Here is a 25,697-nt window from a genome sequence, read left to right on the forward strand (position 1 = left end):
TCGGCCGAGATGGGCGATTTCCCGCGGCCGCGCCGTCGCGTCACTGTCAATGGTCATCTTAAAGGCAGGACCGCTGCTCTCCCCCGCTGAACCGCCGCGATTTTTTACCCTAATCCGATTTTGACTGTAATGGGCGGCTTTTAATGTATCGTTAGATACAGTGATTGGATCATCCGGACAAGTTTAGAAATGTCGGGAGCCTTCTACTTCTTTTTTGTAGGGAAGAGGTGAAATTCACATAGATATAAGTCAGTGAGTATTCGGTGAGTGAGTAAGCGGGTACTGCCCGCTTCGGTCGGCTGGACATATTGTTTAAATAATTATAGCGTATACATAATTTTACACACGGACAATGTTCATGATGACAAAAAGAATTTTTGGCATCAGTCCAGTAGTTTTCGAGGCTTTCCGGTATAAAAAATAAAACAAATTTTACATCAAAATCTTATCTATGGTATAGACTTCCAGCGTCTTACCCGAAACTAGTATTGCCATTAAAACGGACGTGTGACAAGGATTAAAAAATACAACCAAATAAAGTTAATTTTAACAAATCAATAATTTAATTAGAAATTAACAGTTTACACTAACGATATACTCTATTTCATAATGAAAAATAATTTGTCTATGTGTACAGTAGATATAATTAGGCTGATTACAAACGAATATATTTGCGCACGGTAAATATACACATCTATTGAGTACTTAAACATGTCTAGGATATTTTTAATATTGAATAAGATCAACCCTTAACTAATCGAAAGAGACAGAGAAATTTCGAAAAATGTATCTTAAATATTGGGGTTTAACTACATGCATGAGCGATTGATAAGTATTGTAGTTAAATCCCCATAGACTAAGGCGGTTTTCGGATCTTGCTTTTCTGTCTTACTGTCCAAACGCAAGTCATTGTATTAATTAAGTTAGTTATTGAATTAAATAAAGAGTTTTTTTCGTGTTCAGATGACTACTGATGCGATATATTACTAAGAAGGAAATTCTTTGAAAATGTATATCTACATATATTTTAATCAGTCACATTTAACGGTGACAGATTGAAGTCGTTTGACAGTAACATTGACTTGTCGTCCTGTCACGTCAGTTACTACAGTATTTATCAGAAACTGTCAAATTTGGACACATGACATTTAATCACAGCTTAACCATAGCTATACCTATAAAGCAAGATACCGATTAAAAACCGCCTCATCCGTAAACAACACCAAGCCGTAACGTCTTATATACTTTACTCTAAGGCCGGTACTCGTCACTTACGTACGTATTTATATACTTTAAGTAATAACGTTTTTAAATGCTCAACTATCAAATAGACTATTGCATTGATAATTAATCTATTTGTGATCTACCAAAGAGGTTTATACATTTTATATGAAACTTTTAATGAGTCAAAATAATAGTGTACAGCTATTGGAGATATGTGAGAGGCATATAATAGGACTTTAGAAGCCCTGAAGTAACTTTATTAGTAAATATTATTTATGAGTTATTGAAAACTCGCTGTACATACCGATTATGATGTTGATGCATATTAAATAAAGTTATTATCAAAAAGAGAGCTTTCATGAGTCTCTTTCTCTTTTTAAGGTACCTTAAAGGACGGCAACACACCCACTAAAACGCATCATGGTATGAAGTGACCGTCTGTTATGGCTGTCTCATAGGCATGTTTGGAGCCTACGGCCTACTAGAGTTACTGTATAAACTTCACGTTCAGTAGTAAAATTAATAGGTAAAATATTTTGATTCCTAAATTTATGGTCATAGTAGTTGTGAGTTTAATCATAGGTTATAAAGTACTGAAGGTACCTTTAAAATTATTTTACCAGTACAATATTCGTATCGAAAAAGCAACGTTATATTCTTTTTTTTATTACCAACACAAAGAAGAGGTGGTGCTGTACAATTTTACATTATACATTATTTATAAGTCCTTTTGTATAAAACTCTTTTGAGACCACAATAACAATTGAAATGTTGGAATATATGTTAGCGAAACTAGAAACGATAGTTAACTAAAATTAATATTATTCAGGCACAAATCACTTAACCTAAAACGAATTACTAATTACAGAAATGCTTATAATCAATTATTATAAAATTTTCGATTTATAAATCATAAATAATATTATATAATAGAATGGACAAGCACAAAAACCTATGTATGACCTTGTGAAGTATCTAAGTTTATATAGTTTTTGATTTTAATACAGAATTTATGTTATTTTAAATTTCGAACAATTTGTCATTCTTAATTAAATTATTATTTGAATTTCGAACTATATTTTGCATTTTAAGATTTTTTTTATTCACATCGGCCATTACATTTGACGCCCAAATTTATTAAAATCCTAGCAACGCAATTGAGACTAGATTATTTTTAAAGGAATTTGTCGCGCGAAATAATCAAATACTTTTGGCACATTAAAGAAATTTTGTGCATTATAGAACTACTTGACAGGATACGTTACAATAAGCATATAACAAAGTTATAGTGAATCTTTAATAGAAATCTTATAGAATTTAGATTTAGGGGCTAGCGACAACATCACTTTCCCATAGGCGTGGCCCACTAACGCTAAACAATTTGTATGGGAATGACATTGACATTTATACAAATTTTCATTAATGGGCGACACCTGTTGACAATAATTGTCGTCTCAAACCCCAGGGTATGTGCCTTTAATGCGTTTGTCGTGTCGGAGTCGGCCAGAAACTGGGTTATATCTAGTTATAACATCTCTATACATTATATCAATTCTTCTATTTATTGTATCCACGTTCCAACTTTTACTGTAAGGTTCACAAAATGACGCTAAATCTGATATGTACCATTTGTACTGAAAAACTTGGTCCAAGAAAAAATACCATCGATATATAAGAAATGGAAGAATAAAATATATCTAGAAGCAAAACGACACTGCTAATCGATAAACTCTGAAACCGAAACCCGGTTTTTCATCGCTACAATCCGGTATTATGATTGTAAAATCGTCTTTAATAATTATCGAACATTTGACATATGATTAACGTCATTCTGCCAACCGCTGTTGTAATCTGTTTAAGATTTGAGTAGTTTATTCGCTCGCTGGTTCGCGACTGCTATACGGGTCTCGTTACTCTCACCCTAAAAAATAGATTAATTAATTATCTTCAATAACATTAAAATACGAAGGATTATATTGTAATACAATTACAAAAATCTTTGACCCCTTTTGTTGATAAAAAGCAATATTAGACAAAGCGTTGCAGCATGGTGATTATATCAAAAGGAGTCAAAGATACATAGGTCACTCTAAAATCTTACTAAATAATGTTTTAGTATCAAACTATTAACGATTGTATAATATAGACTTCATAAAGCTTGTCAAAGAAAATTCGGAAAACGAATGTTCGTTGAACTTAAACTTTAAGCTATTTGGTGCTAATTAAAGCGTGCTTTATAGTAGAAAAGTGAAATATGTTTGTTGTTGTTTAATAATGTATACAAAATATTGTTAATTGGAACTAAAGTGGTATATATTAACATTGGCATGTTTTTTAAAGCGTGTTATACATCGCGGCACGAATGTTTAGCGGTGACTGTAAGTTCGCCGATATCGATACGATACAGCACGCACGAACCATGCGTTAGCGCTGATTGGCTGTCGCCTGTCAGTGGTGTGCTCCGTTAATACGTCGCGTTCTTTGTTCTGTCAAAATGGCTGAATTCAAGAACATGTTACCCGCAATTCACAAGTCAACTTGACAACTTGATATAAAAGTTATTTTGTAATATTTCGATTTATTTGTGAATACAACAATTGTGCCATGCGATAGAGCAGCTATCCCCGCTTGATTTCGTTGACCGCTAAACATTCGTACTGTTACTTATATGCAGAAAAAATATATTAATATTAATACTGATTAAAATATGAAGACAATAGAACCGCTTTTGTTCCTTTTATGTAGTTAGTCCAAAACCAGTGTTTATTTCAATTTTCTAAGTTGTGCGTTATTATAAAAAATAATACTTACAGTATCGTTGTCCGTAAATGTGTTAGTGTATGTATGTCTGTCTCGTGGTGAAAAACTACATGACTATATATATATATATATATATAGAGTAATGAAACATTTAACGAGGTATTTATGTGCCTAAATCGTATAGGAATAAATAAAATTATCAACTAGATGATTAATTTATTATGAAGCATATAACAACTAATCTAGCGTTGATTACTTAAAGTATATTTGTTGAAACCCGAAATGTAGATTTTTTTAAAGGGACAATTTCAAGACAAGAGTGTTTATGAAATCAGTATACGCGTATGTATACGTTCTTGCTACGTATGCGAATCCTTCTTATAACGCCTGCATTAAGTACTTGTATTCCAAGATCTTATAGGCATGGGGAGCAATCTATTTCCAAATAACTCTTTGGTACTTTATATATATTAACGACACCTTTGGATCTATGTAATTTTTTAGGCTGGTTCTTTTCTGCCTTGTGCCAGTTCTTATTTCCTAAAAACACTTCAGGTTTCGTATATAAACAGAATCCTATCTAAATGTAATCTCGAATACAAAACTAAGAAAAGTTTTTTGTAATAAAAAGCCGTTTCATACAAAGCATTTTCTAAGAAATATTCCATAGAAGCAGGTGTGTTGAGATATGTAATACGTTTATGGGCATTGCGGGTGGATTTTTTGCATAGAACATAAATGCTCCTATGAAATATATTAACCTAACTCCACCTTATCTTCATATTATCACATTAGCCAATCCTTACGATATTCTTATAGTTGACTACAAAAACCTATATTATACGAGAAAAGTTTTTTTAACACTGGTCATAGTAACATTTTCATATAGAATTATAAAAAAATGGGTATCAACAAATAATCGGAGCGTTTAAAAGGTAAATAATTTTAATATGAAAAGGGAGTTTAGCAATTTTATTGCATTCGATTTTTATGCATTTAACAATAATTCCTTCAAGCAAAAGTCTTGATCCTTCCCTCCTTTAATAAATAGCAATATTCTATACAACTTCAAATGTCTACATATTAGTACAGATAAAGATTAATTGGATAATGTCACTAAGCAAAATACTGGTTCTTTAAGTCGGTTGCAAACAATTTTTAAAAGACTTAAAAATATAACCTTTAGATTGACATAATTAAAAAAATATTGTACAAAATCCAATTAAAAATAAAGTCCTTTTTTGTGTACTTAAGTGTTTGCAATCGACTTGACCACGAGACGTGTGTGTGTTTGTGTGTCGCCGCCGCCGTTTACTTGAGGAGCTCGTGTGCGCGCTGGTTGGCGACCTTTATTCTTGTCTCATTCGATTCACCCTATAGAGAAGTGTTTCTTGTCTTTGTAACAGGTACATATATGTAATGAAGTTTGTGACATCTAATCTAACGTAAATGCCAGTTTGACATCTGACAGTGACAGAACGCCGAGTGCGACAATTGTCAAATATCCCAGATTTTCATTTGCACCAATTTTGTCAGGAAGTCAAATTGGCCCTTATAGACGTTTGACAGTCTTATGTTAGTTGTGTGTTTGTCTCTGTCTAGTGAAACAAACGTATGGTGGTGTATTGTCTATGAAATGTGTATATTTTATGATTTATGGGTATCCAATTATCAAATCATGCCAAATGAAATTATACTAAAAATGCATGCGTAATTTTCATAGAAAAAAATAACGCAAGATTTGACAAAATTCAGCATAAAAATTTTGAACTAAATCCCCTAAACTACATGGCAAAGTGAATATGTTAATGCATCTAATAGCTACAAAGTTATATGAACATGTGCATGAATTTTTCTTTATTATATTGATCTAGATCCCGCACTGATTGGTTATATTCATTTCATAGATGACTCAACTTTGTTTATCACTTTTGCCACTAGATGGCGGTCTAACCAATACTATTGGGCCAAAATTTGGTAAGGTTGTTTAAAAAAAAACAAGTTATCTATACTAATATTATAAAGAGGAAAGGTTTGATTTTTTGTTTGTTTGTTTGTATGAATTGAATAGGCTCCGAAACTACTTGGCAGATTTGAAAAATTCTTTCACTGTTGGAAAGCTACATCATTCCTGAGTGACATAGGCTATATTTCATTTTCAAAAAAATAGGCATCCTTACTAAAATTACGATAACATTAACATTTGTTTATTATTTGATACAATTCTAACAGATGGCGCTGAGTTAAAGGTAGTAGTTTGGCAAGACGACGTTTGCCAGGTCAGCTAGTTAGACTATATTAATAAAATCTCGTATGATGTTCAGATTTTTCAAAGTAGTAACTTTTGAAAATTTTAAAAGAAATGGGCAAAAACGTATTACAGTAGTTTGTTTGTTTGATCAAAGATTGTTGAAAAATTATTAAGATTTCGAAGGTCATTTGACATTGCTATGATAGTAAAATTAAATTGTTAAACTAATCATTTAAATTAAGAACCTTTTGAAATTCTACAACATACAATAAACAAAGTTTCGTAACTAAAATGAATATAGAATCAGGCATTATTCATGAAGCAATGGTGCGGTCATCTCCCACGCTTATGTCTCACACGTTGTGCAAAGTAAAAAAGCTCACATCGATCAATCTATGTCTTGCGGGACAAGAAAATATTTGTGGTATTTTCGTCAAAATTGCTAGTAAAAAGCTGATCACCATTGTTGATTTGAATTTCGAATTAAATATAAATTTAAAACTACCTTATACAGTTCTGTTTCTTTTCAACAAATTGCTATTATTATGACTTATTACATTTTTAAATATCGAACACAACCAATGATTCAAAATTTTCCAACTCAATTACGATTTAATTATTTAAATTTGGAACTTATAGTAATTACTACCTAAACAATATATTTTTTTGAAATTCGAACGAATTTAAATCTTTTTTTTAGCCCCATAGACAACCCAATTATGAATATATGCGTTACCTTGCGGTTGATACGGTCGATCTGCCTGTTCTGGTTCTCAAGTTCAGAGCCCATGTCAATGGCCATGTTACGCAAGTTACCGATCATAGTGTTTACTTGACCCATGTTCTCTTCCATCTCATCTTCGCGAGCGTCGTTTGTTATCCTGGAATTAATTTATTATGATTTGAAAATCAATATCATATTTCATTACATATGCTCGTAATCCCCCCTATAATACGGTAGATTGGTTCCGCGTTTTTCGTTTCTTCAACACGTATTCCTGCATAACTATGTTATAAACGAAATATGTACGAACAAATCATTATAAATTTCACAGTACAGGTATAAAAATCATTCGTTATATAGGCGGATACTCGTGTTGTAAGGGGGATTACTGTAGTTACTTGTAAATAAAAATGAAAATAATAGTAAATTGTACTGTATAATAGTAAAAATTAATAGTGCGGCATAACAACAAATGTATTTCACTTAATATATCTTTAATTCTACAGTAGGTGTCCTATGTACACTGAACTCCTCTTTAACAGCAGTTAAAACCAATTCAAATGACGTTTAAATTTACAAAAACCATACATATTTAAAAAAAATATTATTTGTCTTTCATTTCATACTTTTTTAATATCCAAATCGCATGAAATAAGGCAAACATTTACTGGGTCCGCTAGTATATATATTTAAATCTAATGCTTATTTATAATTGCGCTAACTTCAATACGTGTCGAAGACAGACATTCTTTCTCCTCACAGACGAGAGTAAAATATAGATTATACCTGCCAATGTATCCCGCTTGTGGTCCAATGCCATTGCGCTCGTCCATCACCCGTTGCGGCTGGTTGTTGACTACCTTACCGTCATCGTTGCCCTTCCATGTACCATCATCTTCCTTGAACGATGCTCCCCTGAAACCGACATCAGGTTATGGGAATTTTTTTTGACGTGGGTAGTTGATATTTTATACACTAGCAACCCTAGTACCTAGCAACCCAAGTATAGTAGAGACATTACTAGAAAAACTAAAACATGTATCTTTCGATGGAAACCGCCACAAAAACCGTTAAAATTTTTTGCAGTCATATATATATATTGCACCATTTAGCGAAATTAGTCCTTAAGTAGAAAATATATCGTAAGCAATAAATCCCGAAATATTTTAAGATTTTTCATAGAATTTGAATATTGAAACACGTTTTCAAATAAACGTACTTGTTACAAGGCAACACGCAGATACCACAGCACTTCTCCATTCCAGACAGATTTTTCTCGGCCTCACGCATGTCTGCGTTTATCTGGTCCATCCCCTCCTCAATTCTATCCAATTGCTCTGTTTACACAAATGATTACTTAGTATCGTCCCTTCAAAAGCTAAAGGTATAAAAGCACGTAACATTTTTCGCGAATCTTCGTGTTTTTTGTAAATTCTCAACGCTCTCGACAAATACCAGAAAAAGTGTGAGACATTCTTCAAATTCCTTTTAAAGTGCAATCTGTTGTTGAATAATTCTTTAAAGTGTCACAGTCATCCTGGTATAGCAAAATCTAATTTTACTTTTTTTACCTTGATAAAATGATGTATGTGCGGAATCTATGTGATATCAGATACTGATAACTAACATTTAGATCAAGTAGTAAATACTACTCATGCAGTCAACATCTAAAAATCGTGCATAGCTAGATGCGTGAGAGAAAAACAAAAAAGATGATTTTTCAATTAAATCTCCACACCTTCGGTGGTTCATTTATATCTATTTTAATATATGGTGATGACATTTTACCTCTATTTATCCATATATTTTATTGTTAGCATATTTCCAATGGTAAAATTCAATGATCTTTCATAAACTGGTATTTTAGACAAAGCCTTACTAATGAGGAAGTATATCTACTGGATGCTTACCGCCCTGTTCATCCAGCATGACCAGGGTTTTCATGCCCACCTCGTGACTCTACAACACAACAATGATGTCACTATAGCTCGCCAATGAGGGGGCACCTCGCCCCGCATCTCGGTATAGTAAACTTAAAATGATAACAAAAAAAAAACAAAATACATGAATATGATCACGGTGAGCCGCAGTTCGGCGGGCGGCCGCTCCTCTGTGAAATGATCTGAGCATGTCAGCGTTAAAGCCATTATTGCATGAGTGGTAGCAAGTGGTACGAGGAAGGGGCCGCCCGCCGCAGACACTGATCGCATCGAGCTAACAGTAACAGACCTACTGCACTAACATTAATAGTACGCTGCTAGCCATGTAGATGAAGGCGGATACCATAAATACTCTACACGTCAACACACAATCGGTCAACGCGCAAACATATACCGCATAAAGAGAAGAGAGATTCGGAAAGATAAATAAATATACCTATAAAAAGCGTTCCGATCGACAATAACGGAAACTAAAACAGATTGCGCAGCTCATACAAATTAAATCTTCAGCAAAGGATAGATAGTAATAGTTTTGGCGACAATTAGCAACGAACGGCCATCGGGCTTCTCTATTTACACTATGTTGTCATAATCATCCCCATCGAAACATAGAAACATACGCAACATCGATCTGAGATAAGTCGTTAAGAGAAACGTCAAAGAAAAACAAAGAGATTAATTTATTATACTGCACATTCAACACAGACGTTCTCACGACTCGACTACCCACGTTCAAGTTAACTCTTACCGCCCTGGTGACTCAACATATGAAGCGCTTGCCCCCCGGCGTCCTCGCTCTATACATAAAATACAAATCAAAATAATATCGCAGGAGAGAGTATCGGGGGTGTTGGGTGGGTCGGGTGCTGAGTGCGCGGTGCCAGAGATGCCGCACCGGTGCTGCGTGCGCGGTGCAGCGGCGGTCAGCGGCGCGGACGCCCTACGTGGCGTGCGGCGTGCAGCGAGCACTGAGCGACGCGCGGCCGGCGGACTTCTTCCACTCTCCTCCGTTCTTCTTTTGCCCTCCGCCGACCGCGACCGCTCGGCGCTAACACACACTACTCGAACAACATGCATGCAGTGAAGCTTGCAGGTAAAACCAGATTAAAGTCGTATTTGTGCTCAGTTTTCCATGATATATGAATAATTTTGTGTGATGTTAAGAGTCGTGCGTTGAGGAGAAGCGTTTCGAATTTACTTCAGACGATTTTTTCGGTTATGTGATTCAAGTAAGTCGAGTTTAATATTTGATATGCAGAATGTAAAAGTATCGTACGATCGGATAACAATTAGCTTGTATGTTTTTATTCGAATAGGCCGGCGTTGAAGTTGAAAATAGCACTCGCTGTCGAGTTGTGCAAAGTTGTGTAACTACTAAACGAAAAAAATATGCAGAGATGGAGGCATTCCCGTCCAGAGTGGTTCAGATGTAAAGTTAATGTAACAGTTTCTCGGAAGCCAGCATCTTTGCACGAAAAATACAAAATGTAATCTTTAAATAGCGGTGAATCTCCCCTTGATTATTACCAAACCCATTTCGGCCGAGCGATCCAACATGGTTAGCGAAAGGTAAAATAGACAAAACTGTAAGTAACTTAAGTGTTGCAATTTGCATTTCACTCACCTCCCTGGTCATCTAGAGCGACCAGAGTTCGTATGCCGGCCTCCTTGCTCTAAACCAGCCGCAGAAACAAAAAGTCAGAGAGCATGTTAGTTGTGAGGGGTATAGTGGAGTGAATGGACAGTGGACGGGCGAGGTGGCTCGACGCTGCGGCACTCGAGCATCAGTGTTCAGTACTTGGTATTTAGTGTTGGAAGGGCATTTCCGACTGCCTCAACGTAACAGTCTGAAGATGCCCTAAGTCTGAACAGTGTTGAGTGATGCGAGTTGGCACTGTGTCTTCGGAACATTAGTACAGACAAGTTAGTAATACATATTAACACAATACATCTAATGTTACAAAAACAAATAAAATTATATAATATACGTGAACGATAAAATAGGGATCAAACAAAAATATCTATTAACGATAAAGTATTCGACTGTTCTGTATTTGTTGTGAGAGTTTGCAAGGTGTAGCTCGATATATCTGTTGGAGTCGTGGCACGTGTACTGCCCACATAGTTATGTAAATGTCGAGAAGGCATGAAATCATATATAAAAGATACAGTCAACAACAGACAGCAGCCACTACACAGAGACCTAGGACAGAAACTAAAAGAAGAAAGAAACAATAGACATGTTGGATTATTTGTTAAATTCGAGAGTTTAGATAATGGGCAGAAGTTGCCAGTGATAATCCAAATCAGGAATAAAGTGCATTCGGAAGGTATAAGGCCAGAACGGCAGACAGTGGAAGATGGCAGAAAGATTTTATTCGGAAAGCAAGCCCAAGCATTTAAGACTATGTTGAAAGAAAGCGCAATTTTGATCCAAATCTTGACTAGAAGGTTGATAGACGCTAAAGGGAACTTGGATATTTCTATGATGGGCTTTCATGCTATGGAGAGAACTAAACCGGTCAATAGGACTTGACAGTTAAATTATTCTTAGTGTATATGTAAATTTTGATTCTAATTACAAGAAATTAACTGTCAATTCCAATAGAAAGAGGATATGCCAATCCACATGTAGTTTTGGTTAAACACTACGAACAACACAAAGGGCTAAGAGATTCTAACATTTGGACACATTTAGGCACGGATCATGCAACACCCAGTAACGATAAAATAAATATTTGTAATAAAATAAAATATGCATATAAACGAAAAATAACTGTATATAAATCAAATAAACAGCTAGAGAATATACATACACATCGAAATAACACTAGCGACATCGAAACACAAAGGCCAAGGATAGCAGAGGCTGCGCCCTAGGGTTCGGGGGGCTTTGGGGCAAACCGAATAGGGCTACGGGCTACCCAAGACACTTCCGCAATACCCCTCACTCCCTCGCATCGAGAACACCTCTCTCACAGATGGTCAAATAATCACATAACCAATGGAATAAATCAACAAAACTTGGGAACTATCGGGGAAACAAAATTTACAGAAAATGAAATACGTCTGAAGTAACAAGTAAATCCAAATCTAGCAAATTTTATCGATTCTTCTTATTATAGTCATTATCTGAAATTTCGAACTGCATATTAAAGACATTGTAGGGTCATTACGTAAGGTATTCTCGACTGCCTTTACGAGAATTGATAATTATAAGCTATCGGCAGATTATTTTTCCATTATTTATTATCAATTTAATCTTAAATTTAACACGTATAATGTGGAGAGAGACGTACCTCCTCGCATAGTTGCATCATACGCCGAGTTGATTCCAGTGACTGAAATTCAGAAAAATGCGATTACAATATTAAGTGATATATTGTATACATGTTATATGAGTATTTTGACATTCATAACCATGTCCTAAGAGGCATCTAAACTAAATTAAAGTTTATTTTTTTCTTGAACGTATATGTTATGAAACTTGAAATTTTCAACCACCTTAGATTGATTTCAGTCACTTGATTTATTCAGCACCAATATTTTATATTGGAAACAGAAATATATCTGATGCTCCACTTGGACATAATGTGACTACTAACACTAGCATAATTGCCCTTCTGACTATATTCACTATTTATCCTTATTTTATCCTCCCTTGTATTGAACCTGTCCATAAAAATCGTTAAAATATTTAACCAAAGGTCAAGGCATCTAGAAATTGCATCTGGCTAGTTATGCTTTGTATCGGTCAAGAAAACTGATAAGTGAAACCAACACACAAAGGGTTGGTATCAAAAACCAATCTTATATGTTCTCTATAGAAGAAATAGGGCAGCTAAACATCTGTACTCTACTTATAGGTATATATATGTTAAGGCTTTAACTTTCAATACTTTTGTTATTTAAATGTAATAAGGGTGTTAATATTCAAACCTCATCAGTAACTTCGCCGGCTCGTAATTGGAGTTGCTCCAACTCGCTGCGCGGCGCGCCATTTTCGGCTGGTGGTGTGGCTGCAGGCATTCTGGAACAAGCAGCATATGTTATTTGTAAAACTAAGAAATATTTTTTATAGGTAAACTACCTAGTTCGAAAATGAAAAGTATCACGCGTTCGACAAAGTCTAAATGATACTGTCAATTTTATGCTTTCACAATCTCAGCGCACCAGAGATCTATCATCTCTCTGATATATCAGGATCACCGTTTTCTTCATTATATATTTATTTATTTATTAACACTTCGTTGCATTACATAAAAGGTAAAAAAATAAAATCAAAATAAATTAAAAATAAATTAATGAAAAGCCTTATCGCTTTAGAGCGATTTCTTCCAGACAGCCACTGTGAGTATATTACATAAGGTAGGCAAGAAGTGCAAAAATACATATTGCAAATAATAAAAATAGTAAAAAAAAAACATACTTTAACAGAAACAAAAAGAAATAAAAATAAACTAAACTGATATAGGTTAAATTAATTAGAACGTTGTTGTGTAATGTATTGACGTATCTAGCTTTAACTGACATTGAAGCTACATTGACCCATCTCTGATCAATCTCCCGATTGTTATCGTCTCTCGTCCTTATTGACGAATACACCTAACTGCAGAACATTATCTAATTCAAAACAATTTTTAAGAATTTTAAACTTTTCTGGAGCAAACGATATTTATCATAATTTTCATACAAGACTGTAGAGTTAATAATAGGCCGAAAAGGTTATAATAAATTCCTTAAAATTGAATCATTGAACAAATACGTAATCAATGACTGACGCCATCAATTATTCAGGTAATGAGATTACAAATTGCGTAAGGCTACATTTGTTATGGTTCTGGGCTTGACTTTCATGAATTCAGATTTTCATTAATTTAACCGATATTCCTAAATGCCTATTTCAATAAATTTACATATGTTTTTCCAAAGGAAATTTGGCTCAAACTTTCTCTAAATTTGTCTATGTCTGTTAATGCATATCAATCATTTATATAAATGAAGAATATTCTATCTGTTACAATACAGCCTTGTACTATCTTGAAGACATTCTATAAAGTCAGCATTTCCCATCGAGAGACTAAAAGAAAAATACAAAGTTGCTCAGTATCATTTGTCACGGACATTGTCGCTCAATCGTAATATTATAAATGTTATATATACCAATGGCGCAGTAATTATGATGATAGAATATTAACAATATATTTTAGGAATGAAAAAGAACATACAATTGGGACTGACCCAATCATTAAATTTAAAAAAATCTGTTAACGATTCAAATGAACTTTATAGGATTCACAAAATATTTGAAAAAAATAACATTTAAAATGCACCGTTGGCCGATTAGTTTCTACATGCGACTCCCTTCCCTGGGGTCGTAGGTTCGATCCTAGTCTGTGTACGCGGTGAAAGAAAACATCGTGAGGCAACCGGCTTACTTTAGTCCCGAAAAGTCTTGATTTGCCTATTAGAAATAATCACAAAACAGATACAGAAATGTGTGGCCCATATCTAAAAGTTATAGGCACCAAAGTTTTTTTTGGTATATTCAAATAAGAACCTCTAATACCTAATACTCACGGGAGATTCCGTGCCTACGCTGTGATCGACACGCCAAGGTAACGTAATTTATCAGTCGGGTCAAAATGGCTCTTTATTTCATTAATAACCTTAACTACTTTAATTATGACTAGTGATCACAATCGATGTCACGATTTATTATGTATTTTGATCATATGCTAGGTCTGACACTACTAAAATGCAAGAGATGTTTTCGGAAGACAAATACGAACATTTCAAATTTTAAATAGGACTGGAAATTATTTAAAATAAAAATACTTATTTTGAAAAAAAAAAACTTAATATTAACTTGTGAAAGAAACACAACTTTTTTACCGAATCATATAAGAATTATAAAGAAACCTTCTTCGACTTTTGCTTATTAATAAGGAAATAAGCAAATGGCATTAATTTTTAAGGTCACCTAAAAACACACACATTGCATTCTGACACACACCTCAACAAGCAAATTATTTTTATTTTTAATTTAAACAACTGTAAATAACGAAACACGAAAGGAAGTACGAAAAAATATATAAAAAAAAACCTTAATCTAACGTTTCTTAGAGACAGACCGGAAAAAGGAAATTTAATAGAAACATACACAATTTATTGTAGCGATTATAATTTGCATATTTGAGAATATATTTACTTTATGTAAAACCAAGCATAGTCGAGGTCATGCCCTAAAAGTATTCAAAGTAATGGAAAGGCCTTATTGAATTTCTTCCCAACAGGGCGGTATGGGTATAAGTTGGTTAGCACTGAAAATGTTTCGAACTGGCTGGCTGGTTAGAAACATTGCTAATGAAAAACTTTTTAGAATTTCAATTTTAGAACTCTTTGGTAACCTAATGTAGTATATTGTCATTTGTTTTCGTGAATTGGCGGCAAATCTTAAACTCTTGTTACACGTGAAAATGAACGCGAGAAAATTTTCCGTCAATTATTTAATATGACTTTCGTTGTGGGTTTACTCAACAACAAAGCTATGACAGGTTGCGATTAGCATTTCTTAATGAAGCCTCATCTCGTGCCACTATTTATCATTGGTTTAAGAAGAAGTTTACAGAGGAACGGAGATTACTTCGAAAAAGAATTAAGAACTTTCTACATTAAGCCTTTTTTTCATTTTCTAAACATTCTTAATGTTACCTAGGTATAGGTAAGCCTTTTTGGAATCAACTCACAGACAATGTTGTCCTGACCACGGAATTATTTCAAAAACAAAGGCTTCTTAAAAATCTGTCCTCACTTGGCTTAGGCCCGTGGATACAGGTACCAGGCTCATAAATCGACCATTAGCTAAAGTACAGTTACCAAACAATTATGTTAAGGACCAAACCATACTTTACTATTGAACTTTGACATATAACAGCTCGGTGGTTTATTTCTACGCCAACAAAGTTGACATAAAAAAAAAACAAAACGCCCGCAAACAATATGAAAAGCCTGAATTAACGATGCTTGTTCCGTAACAGACAGTTTCATTATAACTCAAGTCTCAATACGTCATAACCTTGAATATGACAATTGTCGAGTGTATTTCCACCCCTTTCATAAATTTGCGAAATTATTATTATATCGCGATCGTGGTTTAATTAACACTCATGGCAAATAACTCAAAGGTCACCACGATCAATTGTTTCGGCTTGAGACCAATCACTTATATAATAACAACGAAACAGACGTAGAAATGTATATGTCGCAAGTTGTCTGTGAACATTCTAATTAATTTGCTATATTTGTTTTAAATATTGTAGAATTGTTTGATGATTTGCTTTTTTTTAAAAGAGTACCGAGAGTTTTTTACGCCGGTTTTTTTTTGGGCCAACACCCTCTGTCTTCTTTGCCGATGAGTAGGGATGCCAAGAGGCTCGAATTTAATGACGTGGAATAAGTGTTACCATGATGATCCTATGTTCCAAAATAAACGTATTTTTTTAAACAAATTACTCTTACAAAATTATTCATCATACTGGGTACTGTGGCTGACTCAATCAAACATTTGGTTTAGTTAATTTAATGCGTTTAATCTTTAGGTTTGAGTGCAACATTTCAGCATGTAAGATGAAAATTTTAAGAGATACGGCCAATATAAAGGTAAGATTCAGAGTCGAGACTGATGAACGACGTTACGAACTTGACCCAGAAAACGCACGCACACATAAGTAAGCAAACTATTTAATAGTAAATAAAATCAAAGGCTGTTTAAGTTATAAAACCCATTTACCGCAGGTATTACACCTGTGATACCTTTTACAATTGAAATCATTTGTTTTCTCCCCCCCATAATCGTAAAAAGTTACAATCGTAACTTATTATTAAATAGAACAGCGTTAACATTAAAAAAAACAAAACACTGCGTAATTCAATAAGTGCCTAAAATTTTTTTGCCGTGCTCGTCCGTGCTATGCTCTAGACTTGAGAAATGTAAACTTTCTGTGAAAATGAATAAATTATACTTTAACAGAGGCAGGTAAGTGGTTTTTACAAAGGAAACAATCTAATATCCCCTTGGACTTGAGTTCGTGACTTGAAAAGTAAAACCATAGAATTGTAAATCAAAAGGGAAAGTTAAGATTTACGAAAACAAGCGTTCAAGTGTTTGCTCGTAAAATTTGCAGCATGCAATGGCGTGCTCTAGACCCGACCTTTGAATTTTAATGACGGAAAGAACAACTTATAGTTAATTTCGATGGCTTTGACTTGTAAACTTAACTGTAAAATAAAATGTACATATTAAACGTTTTAAAGTAATATTTTTGATGTATAAACAATATTTTAGTTATATCTATAAAAATGTGTTTCATTATGTTAAAGTCTATAATTTATCCTGTATTATCTATGGTAAATTTGCGACTATCTATGACTGTTAGCAACATCTCTCTCTACTCTGTGTGATAAAAGATAGTTCGTTTTACTCGATAACTTTTATTACAAAAGCAAATCCACTATTGTAACATATTACTTTCTTGTTATGTATACTTTTAATAAGCCTTCATGTCTACGAAAACTTCTGTTGTTACGGATTGTTGGTACTTTTATATTAACGAATTTCCATTCTACACACTTGTGTGAGTCAAATCCAATACGTTTTTGACATACGAGAGTGACTCTGCTGTATTAGCATATTAACTTTAAATTGTAGAAGCTAACTTATTAAAGGCACCCCTTTTAATAATATATTTTAGTTATTATATTTTAATTGTTTTTATTGTTCTTTTTTGTATTTATTACATAAGCATTATATTATATTATTCGTATATGTATGTTTCTAACATATAAAAAATAATCCGTGTATACCGCGTTAAGTGACATATTTGGATTTTGCCATACATATACCGTGGGAGGTAGAAGTCAAACTTTAAGCTCTATTAACATTACTGTCATTCTTTATTTAGATCGGTGAACATTAAACATTGTAAGCGCGAAAGAAATTAAACGGGGCTAACAGCTGAAGTATCATAAATCGTATTTAGTTCTTATTACTACAATTATAAGGAATATTTTATAGAAGCAATAATATTGTCTTAGAACCCTAATCATAGTAAATATTTTCATTTCGGGCTAAATTTACAATCCGTCTTTTATAATATACGGAAACTAAATACATAAAAACATTTTTGCGTACTTGTGAAGTAGTCTCAGCTAGAGATGGCACACGACTTGTGTAAAATCAATAGACGCGCGCATCGCCCCCAGGCAGACCCCAACCTCCAACCACTTCAATAGCACAACCTTGCACATTACTAAATATATATTCCCTGCTTTTAAATTAAATTCTTATTCGTTTTTTAAATCACTACTTTGCTATTTCGAATTGAGGTGTACCCTAATTTCGTTTTACGTGTAATTTGTTGTTTATTGAAAATAATCGGTCCATTTGAATTTGTTCGCGCAATGTTGGAGCAATCATCGAGGCTTGATGGCCTTATTCTAGCTAGACCAGTGGTTTCCCAACTTAGGTCCCACGCCCCACCGAGGGGCAATTTGATTGTAAAGGGACCATTCGAAAATGTATAAAAATTACTTTTTAATCAGTTTTTCGCTGTTTCGTTATCAATTTCCTACTAATGTATTCCTCAAACCTATAATTTAAGTTACTTAAGTTAACAATTTAATTTATTACTATTAAAAAGTATGTATTTTACATACGAACTTCAGAATGGCGAAAATGGGTCATAGGACAAAAAAGTTTGGGAAACAGCTACACTAATATTCTTAAGTGTACAAGTTGAAACCATTTAAAATTAAGCAGCATTTATCTTATAAATAGTATTTTATATTTGGGGAATCTTAATATAAAATTTAAAATCCATCTAATTAATTCATCCAGTTCTAATGTCGCATACTATTTTCGCGCCGCCACCGAGTTCTTGAATGTTTATTTGCGAAAACGCGAGAACCTTGACTATTACGTTAGACGTAATAACTGTAATCAGTGCAGTACTCCAAATAAATCAAAAATGTAAATCCAAAAAAGTATTGTCATATGTATTTTCCTCAAAACAACAACCTTGTAAGTTGTAAATGAAACTACGAACGATTCTATTTTCCTTTACAAAATTAGATTCAAATGTTTGATTACATTATCCTTATATAATATAGGTTATATTAGCAAATAGTTTTATGTGTGATCTGATTAAAAGTATAAAATAATTTGATATAGGACATACATTGATATAGGACTGCGGTCCGGCAATTTTTCCGAATGCAATTAAATTTTTAAGATTCTTATATTATTTAATTATAGATTGATACGATCGCTTCATATTTAGCTTATGCTACAGTATGGATTAACTTTGGTACTTACGTATTAACGCCACCGCGGCAAAAATTTAGTGGTTGGTCTAACATAAACCTAAATTATTGATGATTAAATATAAAATGAATCACTTTTAAAAAAATCAAAACACTTTAAAAGTCAAAAAGGTATAGGTTAGGTTAGGTTGTCCACACTTGCTAACCATTTTGCAGCTGTGGCGTTAATACGTAAGTACCTTAACTTTTTATAATATTACACAATGCATTATTATATTTTGTGCAATAATTTTTTTTGGCTTAAAATATTCTTGGCTTTCAGTTATCGAAACGACCTGGAACTGAAACGCTTGGAACTGAAAAATTGCCAAACGCCCTATATCGTCAAAAATCTTTAAATTGGAGCGCATTAAATTGGCGTATTTATCATAAAATGTAATTAAATACAATTTTTTTCTTCACTTACAGTGGGTGTCTGGAAGAGAATGCTCTAAAGCGATAAGGCCGCCAGTTACTCTCCTTTTCATTTAACTATGTTCAGTTGTTATATTGTAATGTAACGAAGTGTTAATAAATAAATAAAAGGAAACGTTGTACCAGCAACTTTTAAAGTAATTGACAAAAAAAATTTTAATAAGTCCATAATACAAATAATCCTGAGCATCGTACGGAAGCTGGCAACTGGTAGAAACTATATAATAAGAGAAACGGTTAATTATAAGTTGACAAAATAAACATATATGTTATAAAAATTTTTCATCTTTTATTTCTGGTGAATTCAAGTCTACACTTGTTATTTAACTTTTTCTCATTTTACAAAGCTATTATTATAACCAAAGGATGTCATCTGACCTCAACTTAACCTATATTCAAAGTTTAGTGCTTGGCATAAAAAGGTCATGTATAAAAAAACTGAGAAGCAAACAAAGGAAAATAGAAAAGCTCGAGGCGCAACTTTCTAGGAAAATCCGAGACTAAGAATTGTGACATAATTGAGAAAAACTTTGCATCAATACATTTTTTATTCTGTGAAACATTTTTTATTATTTCTGCTTTTAGAATGCTGACTGTACCTACTAGAAATCCCGCTACATATTTCCTTCTCACCTTATTTAGAATAGAACATTTAAAAAATAATTGCAATCATAAAAACTTATAAACAATTTCCTAAAAGCCAAAACTCAAAAGTTCTTGAAAGAGTTTGATTCAATTTAATTCTCAAATATTTGTGAATTAATTATTTCTCTTAATCACTAAATATTTGTAGATACTTGAGGATTGGTGTTAATTCTTTTAAATTATGGTTTATTAAATGCTCTCATATCTAAAAGCCATAGCAACTTATGTACATGACTTGGTTATAAAACAAAAATCAATAAAACCATTTAACCATTTTAAAATAACAAATAATTTAAATTTGTACCATTAGTGGTACACAAAAAGTTATTAAAGAGGTATTTCTGAAGTGGAGAGAAGGCAGGATGTTCTTGGTTGAACTCTGACCTCACTTTATACTATTCAGTGAAATACACTGGTGTTAAGTTAGTAAAATTGTACTTAGAATTTATGTTATTTTATTATCATATAACCCTTTTTTGCCCTGACTACAGAAAATGTATCTAGCAAGAATTCAGAGGTCAAATACTAAAAGCATTCTAATTTACATAACTCTGCACGGCAGTATTTTCATGTTAATATGGTGAGGTAACTAAGTGGAAAATGTTGTTTTTTGTATTTGCACATGATATATTTCTCGTAAAGATATTGTACTTAAGTTTACAGAGGGTGTGATTTTATATTACAGTAGTTGCAATGTAGAAAATTTCTTCATCCTTATGTTCCATAAAGCAATTAGTATGTGATCTAATCCAAGATACATATAGTCACTAGTAACTTATAGCTTGATATATAAATATATATTTATTTATGAATAAAAAATTCCATGAATGGTTTATTTTTTTAAAGGAAGGTTAAAGTAACTCACTTTAACAAATAATTTATTAGATTTTAAGGAAAAAGTATATTTTAAAAATTGGTGTGAATTTTTTAATGCATAATACTTATATTAATTTTAGTTTACATTTAGACTGCATAGAAAAATTCAAACACAGAAAATTTATTTAAACAGTATTTCACTGTATTGGACATAAAATTAAATAGATAAAAGTGTTTTATTTAACAAGATAAAATATAAATTGTTTGGATTATGTAGATCTCCAACAATCTGGTGTTCTGTTAATAAACATTGTGAACCTACACAGTAATAGAAAGAGTGTATTAAGTTAAGACCAAAAGATACATTTTGTATTGTAAAAAAAAATCCTACCTGGGTATTAAAGGTTCCATAGAATTCTGTTATATTTATATGTATATGTTAAGTAATGTCACAAGTATGATTCAGTGATAACTATTACTTTGACATTTAACATTTCCATAAAAAATTTCATGCTCTTTCAGGCTTAATGAAGTATTGCCACTCCTATAAATACATATTTAAAATTACATTTAAAGAATATATTATTACTGAATATAATAACTAAGATTTCTTGCAATTTTTGTTTTAATTAATTTTATGCTGTAAATTAATTTACAGCTTTAAAATATCTTGTTAGTTGTTATTAGCGGCAATCCGATATTGTGTATTATAAGGTATGACGTCATTTGATACCAGTACTCATGATAATATTAGGAAACATTTTATGAACTACTAATATGGTGACAATAGTAAATAATAAATTCTATTCTAAATAATCGTCAGTAATTTGTCCTGGAGATATACAATCGTCAATATTGTATCGATTGTACTTAAATTAAGAATAAATCTGAAATCGAGTACTTACTTGGTAATTTAATGTAGGTTGGAAGGCGTGGTCAAAATCCTCAGGTAATAACTGTACACTTAGCAATCACTAAACAGAACACACTAGCAAAATAATGTGAGGCTTTCTCTTCTCATAAAGGAGTGTTGGTCGATTGAGTCGATGAGGTTAGCCACTGAAATGCGCAATGTTTTGACTATGCGCATTAAGCATAGCCTTCGTTGTCATGCGCGTTGTAATCCTCTTTTTATTATTGGCCTCGATACAATTAATTTATTTTTTATGTATCTAAATTTAAGTTATGATGACTAATTACTTTATAATTTGTTTCGGGTGAGTAATACTAATTGTATTGTTTACATCCGAGATTAAATATTTATCGCTGTCAGTTTTGGCTTTGACATATATCTTTTGTAATTTAAGAAGATGACACACTGTACACATTGACACTGGCATTGACATTTATGATGTATGTCATTCTGCTATTCGACAATAGATAGCGCCACATGTTGATTCAAATTGATTTTGACAACAATTTAAAAATAAAAAGGAAGTCAATTTCAAAATTCAAATGTGTTTGAAAAGTATTTGTACATACTTCGTTGAGAATGTTGGTGTTTATTATGTTAATAAATTAGTCTTTCTTGGTTATGGATTATCTATTCCAAAGATTTCGAATATTTAATTTGTATGTCAGTGATCTAAAGAATTAGGCTGTGAATAAGTAATAATATATCCCCATACATTTCATATCACACACTATGGGCAATAAATAATATGCATCATTTTATTGTTTCACTAATTTTGGTATTGTTTTAAATTTTCGTTATCATTCATAGTCATAATTATATCATATGCAAATTATCTAAAGTATCTTATGTACAAGAAACTAATTATTATGCTCCTATTACCTGCATAAAAATGAAATCGTTTATCCTTTGAATTTATTTCATTGTATTTATATTGGTTTTACTGTTTCGTCTCTTATATTAGGCTTATGTTATGTTTAAGAACAATAAAAAACTTTATACACACTAAATACGTAATAATTTACTTAAAAAAGGAAACTACAATTTTAATTTCATCCTATTTATTACAAGTTAGGCGATAAATTTAGTAATTGTCTTTATAAATAATATACATATTTTTAACGTATATTATGGAATTAGTATTTAATTAATAGATTAACGAATATTGACGCTGTAATAATTTATAAGTACTAAATAGTATTTGTACCTATAACGTTGGTTACAAAAAAATATTCTTAGTATTACAAACTGCAACATTGGTAGGAGTGGGTTCTAGGGAAACTGGTTCGCCAAACACTGGCACCCTTAGGACTCTGAATCACTTTGCCATCAGAGCAATTTAGTCCCTGTGGGTTTTAAATAAGTAGCCACGGTGGAGTCTTTCGATGGAGCCATGGAGCCAAGGATCCATGGCCAGCATTGGCCAAGGCTCCACCCTGGCCTCCATTGCCAATAGAATGTAAGTCTTTCTACTAGCCACCTCAAATAATTTTCATCAGTTATTTAAACCATAATTTTTTTTTTCTATCAATCCACCTAATGATTACTTACGTATTTGTTTATATGTGAACATTTGGTTTGGGACGTACAAAGTTACACACATAATATAGTTATAAGCTGTTAGTCTTAATGAAAAATAAATATTTTCATTTGGAATTGAATTTAAAAAAAACTGAACTGAAATTGAAACAAAATTGTTTCGTAGAGTTCCCGTGCTTATAAGTTGTTACTAAGTCATTCCACTCCGAAATCCAATTATATTTTGATATAGTACTCTCCGTAAACTACTATATCAGAATTGTAAACATAAACTTTGGAATCGCTATGATCGATTGGAGGAAAATATTCCAAGTTGCCGTATACAAATTATGAGATTATGAAAATTAGTTCCACTCGTCAACTTCCAAAAAGTTATGGGACGGACATATTTCTAGATCTGATTCGATGTTATTTTTTCCATTCGACTACGTGGATTTTTGAGCCTATAGCCAAGCCTAAGTCATAGATTATTATTATGTTTTCCTGTACCATACGAAAAAGTGTTAATCTACATTTTATTTATATACCTATAGCCGGCGTACAAAGTCTCAACGATTAGGATTAAATTAAAGACGTGAAACACAAAGAAAATTCCTTCATATATTTTATATCTATATAAAATGACATGTTTTGTCACAATCAGTAATGCAAATAATCTTTCGGCTCCAAGGGCTGATAAATATCATGCGTGCCGTTATATAAGTTGTATGTAACGGCCGTTATCCAATCAATCGTAAAACGACGCTATCCGTTAACAACAAAGGATTTAGATAAAGCTCGATCGCGATAAACGGTATCGTTGAAGATATAGTCGTAATTTATACCAAAAAATACATTTTGTAGATAAACTCTAAATTCGAATCAAATAACTATAATACTACGACATATTTCTATTGCAATTCTAGGATCAGGTGTTCCATTTGTTTTGGTTCACGTACCGTGGGATAAAATTATATTCATTTTCGAAAATATAATTAGGAGAGGTAGATATTCGAGGGATGACTCATATTGACATAGTGATGTTGGTAATAGGACCTTTTCTTATATATAATAGGGGGGCAAATAAACCTTCGAGACGCTCAAAAAGAGCAGTCACCGCAACCTATAGCCACCCATTTTTAGTGTGCTGCCGGCCTTTGAGGAACTCAAATTTAAAACATCTGGAGGTCGTATCTCTCAGGGAAGGGGGTCCTCCCCGGGAGTAGAATCCACACTTCGCTAGTTCGCAATGGAGAATGCCTTTACGGAAATTGCAGAAATTGTAGTTTGCAAAATATTTTCTCTTTATCATAATTATAAAGTTTCGTGATCACATCTGTGTACATTACATTATATACACTGTCTACTTTATATATAGTTAATTGAAGGTTTGGAAAAAAGGAACCAATTTGAAAATAGGATGTATTTCAAGTTCTTGAAAGATTAATAAAAATATGTAATTTAATACATGTTTTTTTTTTTAATTTTCCTTTACTCACAGTGGTTGCCTGGAAGAAATCTCTCGAAAGCGATAAGGCCGCCAGTTGCTTTTCATTAAATTATTTTCAATTTTGTTTTCTTTTATGTACTGCAACAAAGTGTTAATTAATAAAAAATAAATAAATAATCTTAACCAAGGGATGTGGTCGGTCATTTCGAAGTTAGTAATCTCACTTTGCGGTGACTTATAGGAAAACCCGTAGCTTACCTGGTGATGTACCTAGATCACGTGTTTGAGCGAGTGACTTACATCCTGCTAAAATAAGGAAAGTAACTTTCGCATAAAGACATTAAATTGTTACTTTTATATAATTGGAGGTAATCTAAAGCTTTCGTTGCATAGAGATGATTATTACTCATAATATTGGATGTGTTGCCCGCCATATGGGAACGCACTCGACGTTTTTTTTATAGAACAAGGGGCAATAAATAAATAAATATTAAATAAAATACCGCCGCGTATGGATACTCTCAATGCCAATGAGAATTGGTACGCTTTTTTCTTGAAGGACCCTAAGCCGAATTGGTTCGGAAATACTTCAGTGGCCAGCTGGTTCCACAAAGCGGTGGTGCGCGGCAAAACCTGTATGGAAAAACGCGCAGTTGTGG

At 32.8% G+C, this 25,697-nt stretch overlaps 1 protein-coding gene across 5 annotated transcripts; it reads right to left on the reverse strand.

Moving 5' to 3' along the window:
- Positions 1–535: 535 nt before the first annotated feature.
- LOC110994089 (synaptosomal-associated protein 25) lies at positions 536–22,393 on the reverse strand. Of its 5 annotated transcripts, none has more exons than XR_006750485.1 (9): positions 21,549–21,689; positions 12,839–12,929; positions 12,199–12,240; positions 10,524–10,572; positions 8,179–8,296; positions 7,746–7,874; positions 6,972–7,116; positions 4,036–5,358; positions 536–3,145 (listed from the first exon to the last, which is right to left on the reverse strand). XR_006750485.1 is itself a non-coding variant. In XM_045629936.1 (8 exons), exons 2-8 carry the CDS (start codon positions 12,926–12,928, stop codon positions 3,080–3,082), a joined length of 639 nt encoding a protein of 212 aa, XP_045485892.1. In that variant the 5' UTR covers position 12,929; positions 22,063–22,393; the 3' UTR covers positions 536–3,079. The 5 variants fall into 5 exon arrangements, 3 of the variants coding, with proteins under 3 accessions (XP_045485892.1, XP_045485891.1, XP_022116274.1); XR_006750484.1 differs by lacking the exon at positions 10,524–10,572 and adding an exon at positions 8,870–8,918 and having other exon boundaries at positions 21,549–21,688; XM_045629936.1 differs by lacking the exons at positions 4,036–5,358; positions 10,524–10,572; positions 21,549–21,689 and adding exons at positions 8,870–8,918; positions 22,063–22,393.
- Between the last annotated feature and the right edge of the window lie 3,304 nt (positions 22,394–25,697).

Source organism: Pieris rapae, chromosome 11 (genome assembly GCF_905147795.1).
Source record: "Pieris rapae chromosome 11, ilPieRapa1.1, whole genome shotgun sequence".
In the NCBI taxonomy this organism is placed as follows: Eukaryota; Metazoa; Arthropoda; class Insecta; order Lepidoptera; family Pieridae; genus Pieris; species Pieris rapae.

Excerpts from the sequence above, each read along its gene's own strand:
- LOC110994089 (XM_045629935.1), bottom strand. The coding sequence starts at position 21,568 with ATGGAACCTTTAATACCCAG. Across the intron at positions 12,930-21,548 it reads ATGGAACCTTTAATACCCAG|AATGCCTGCAGCCACACCAC; the intron begins GTAGGATTTTTT and ends TGCTTGTTCCAG. Across the intron at positions 3,146-6,971 it reads TCGACCGTATCAACCGCAAG|GGTGAGAGTAACGAGACCCG; the intron begins GTAACGCATATA and ends TCTATTTTTTAG.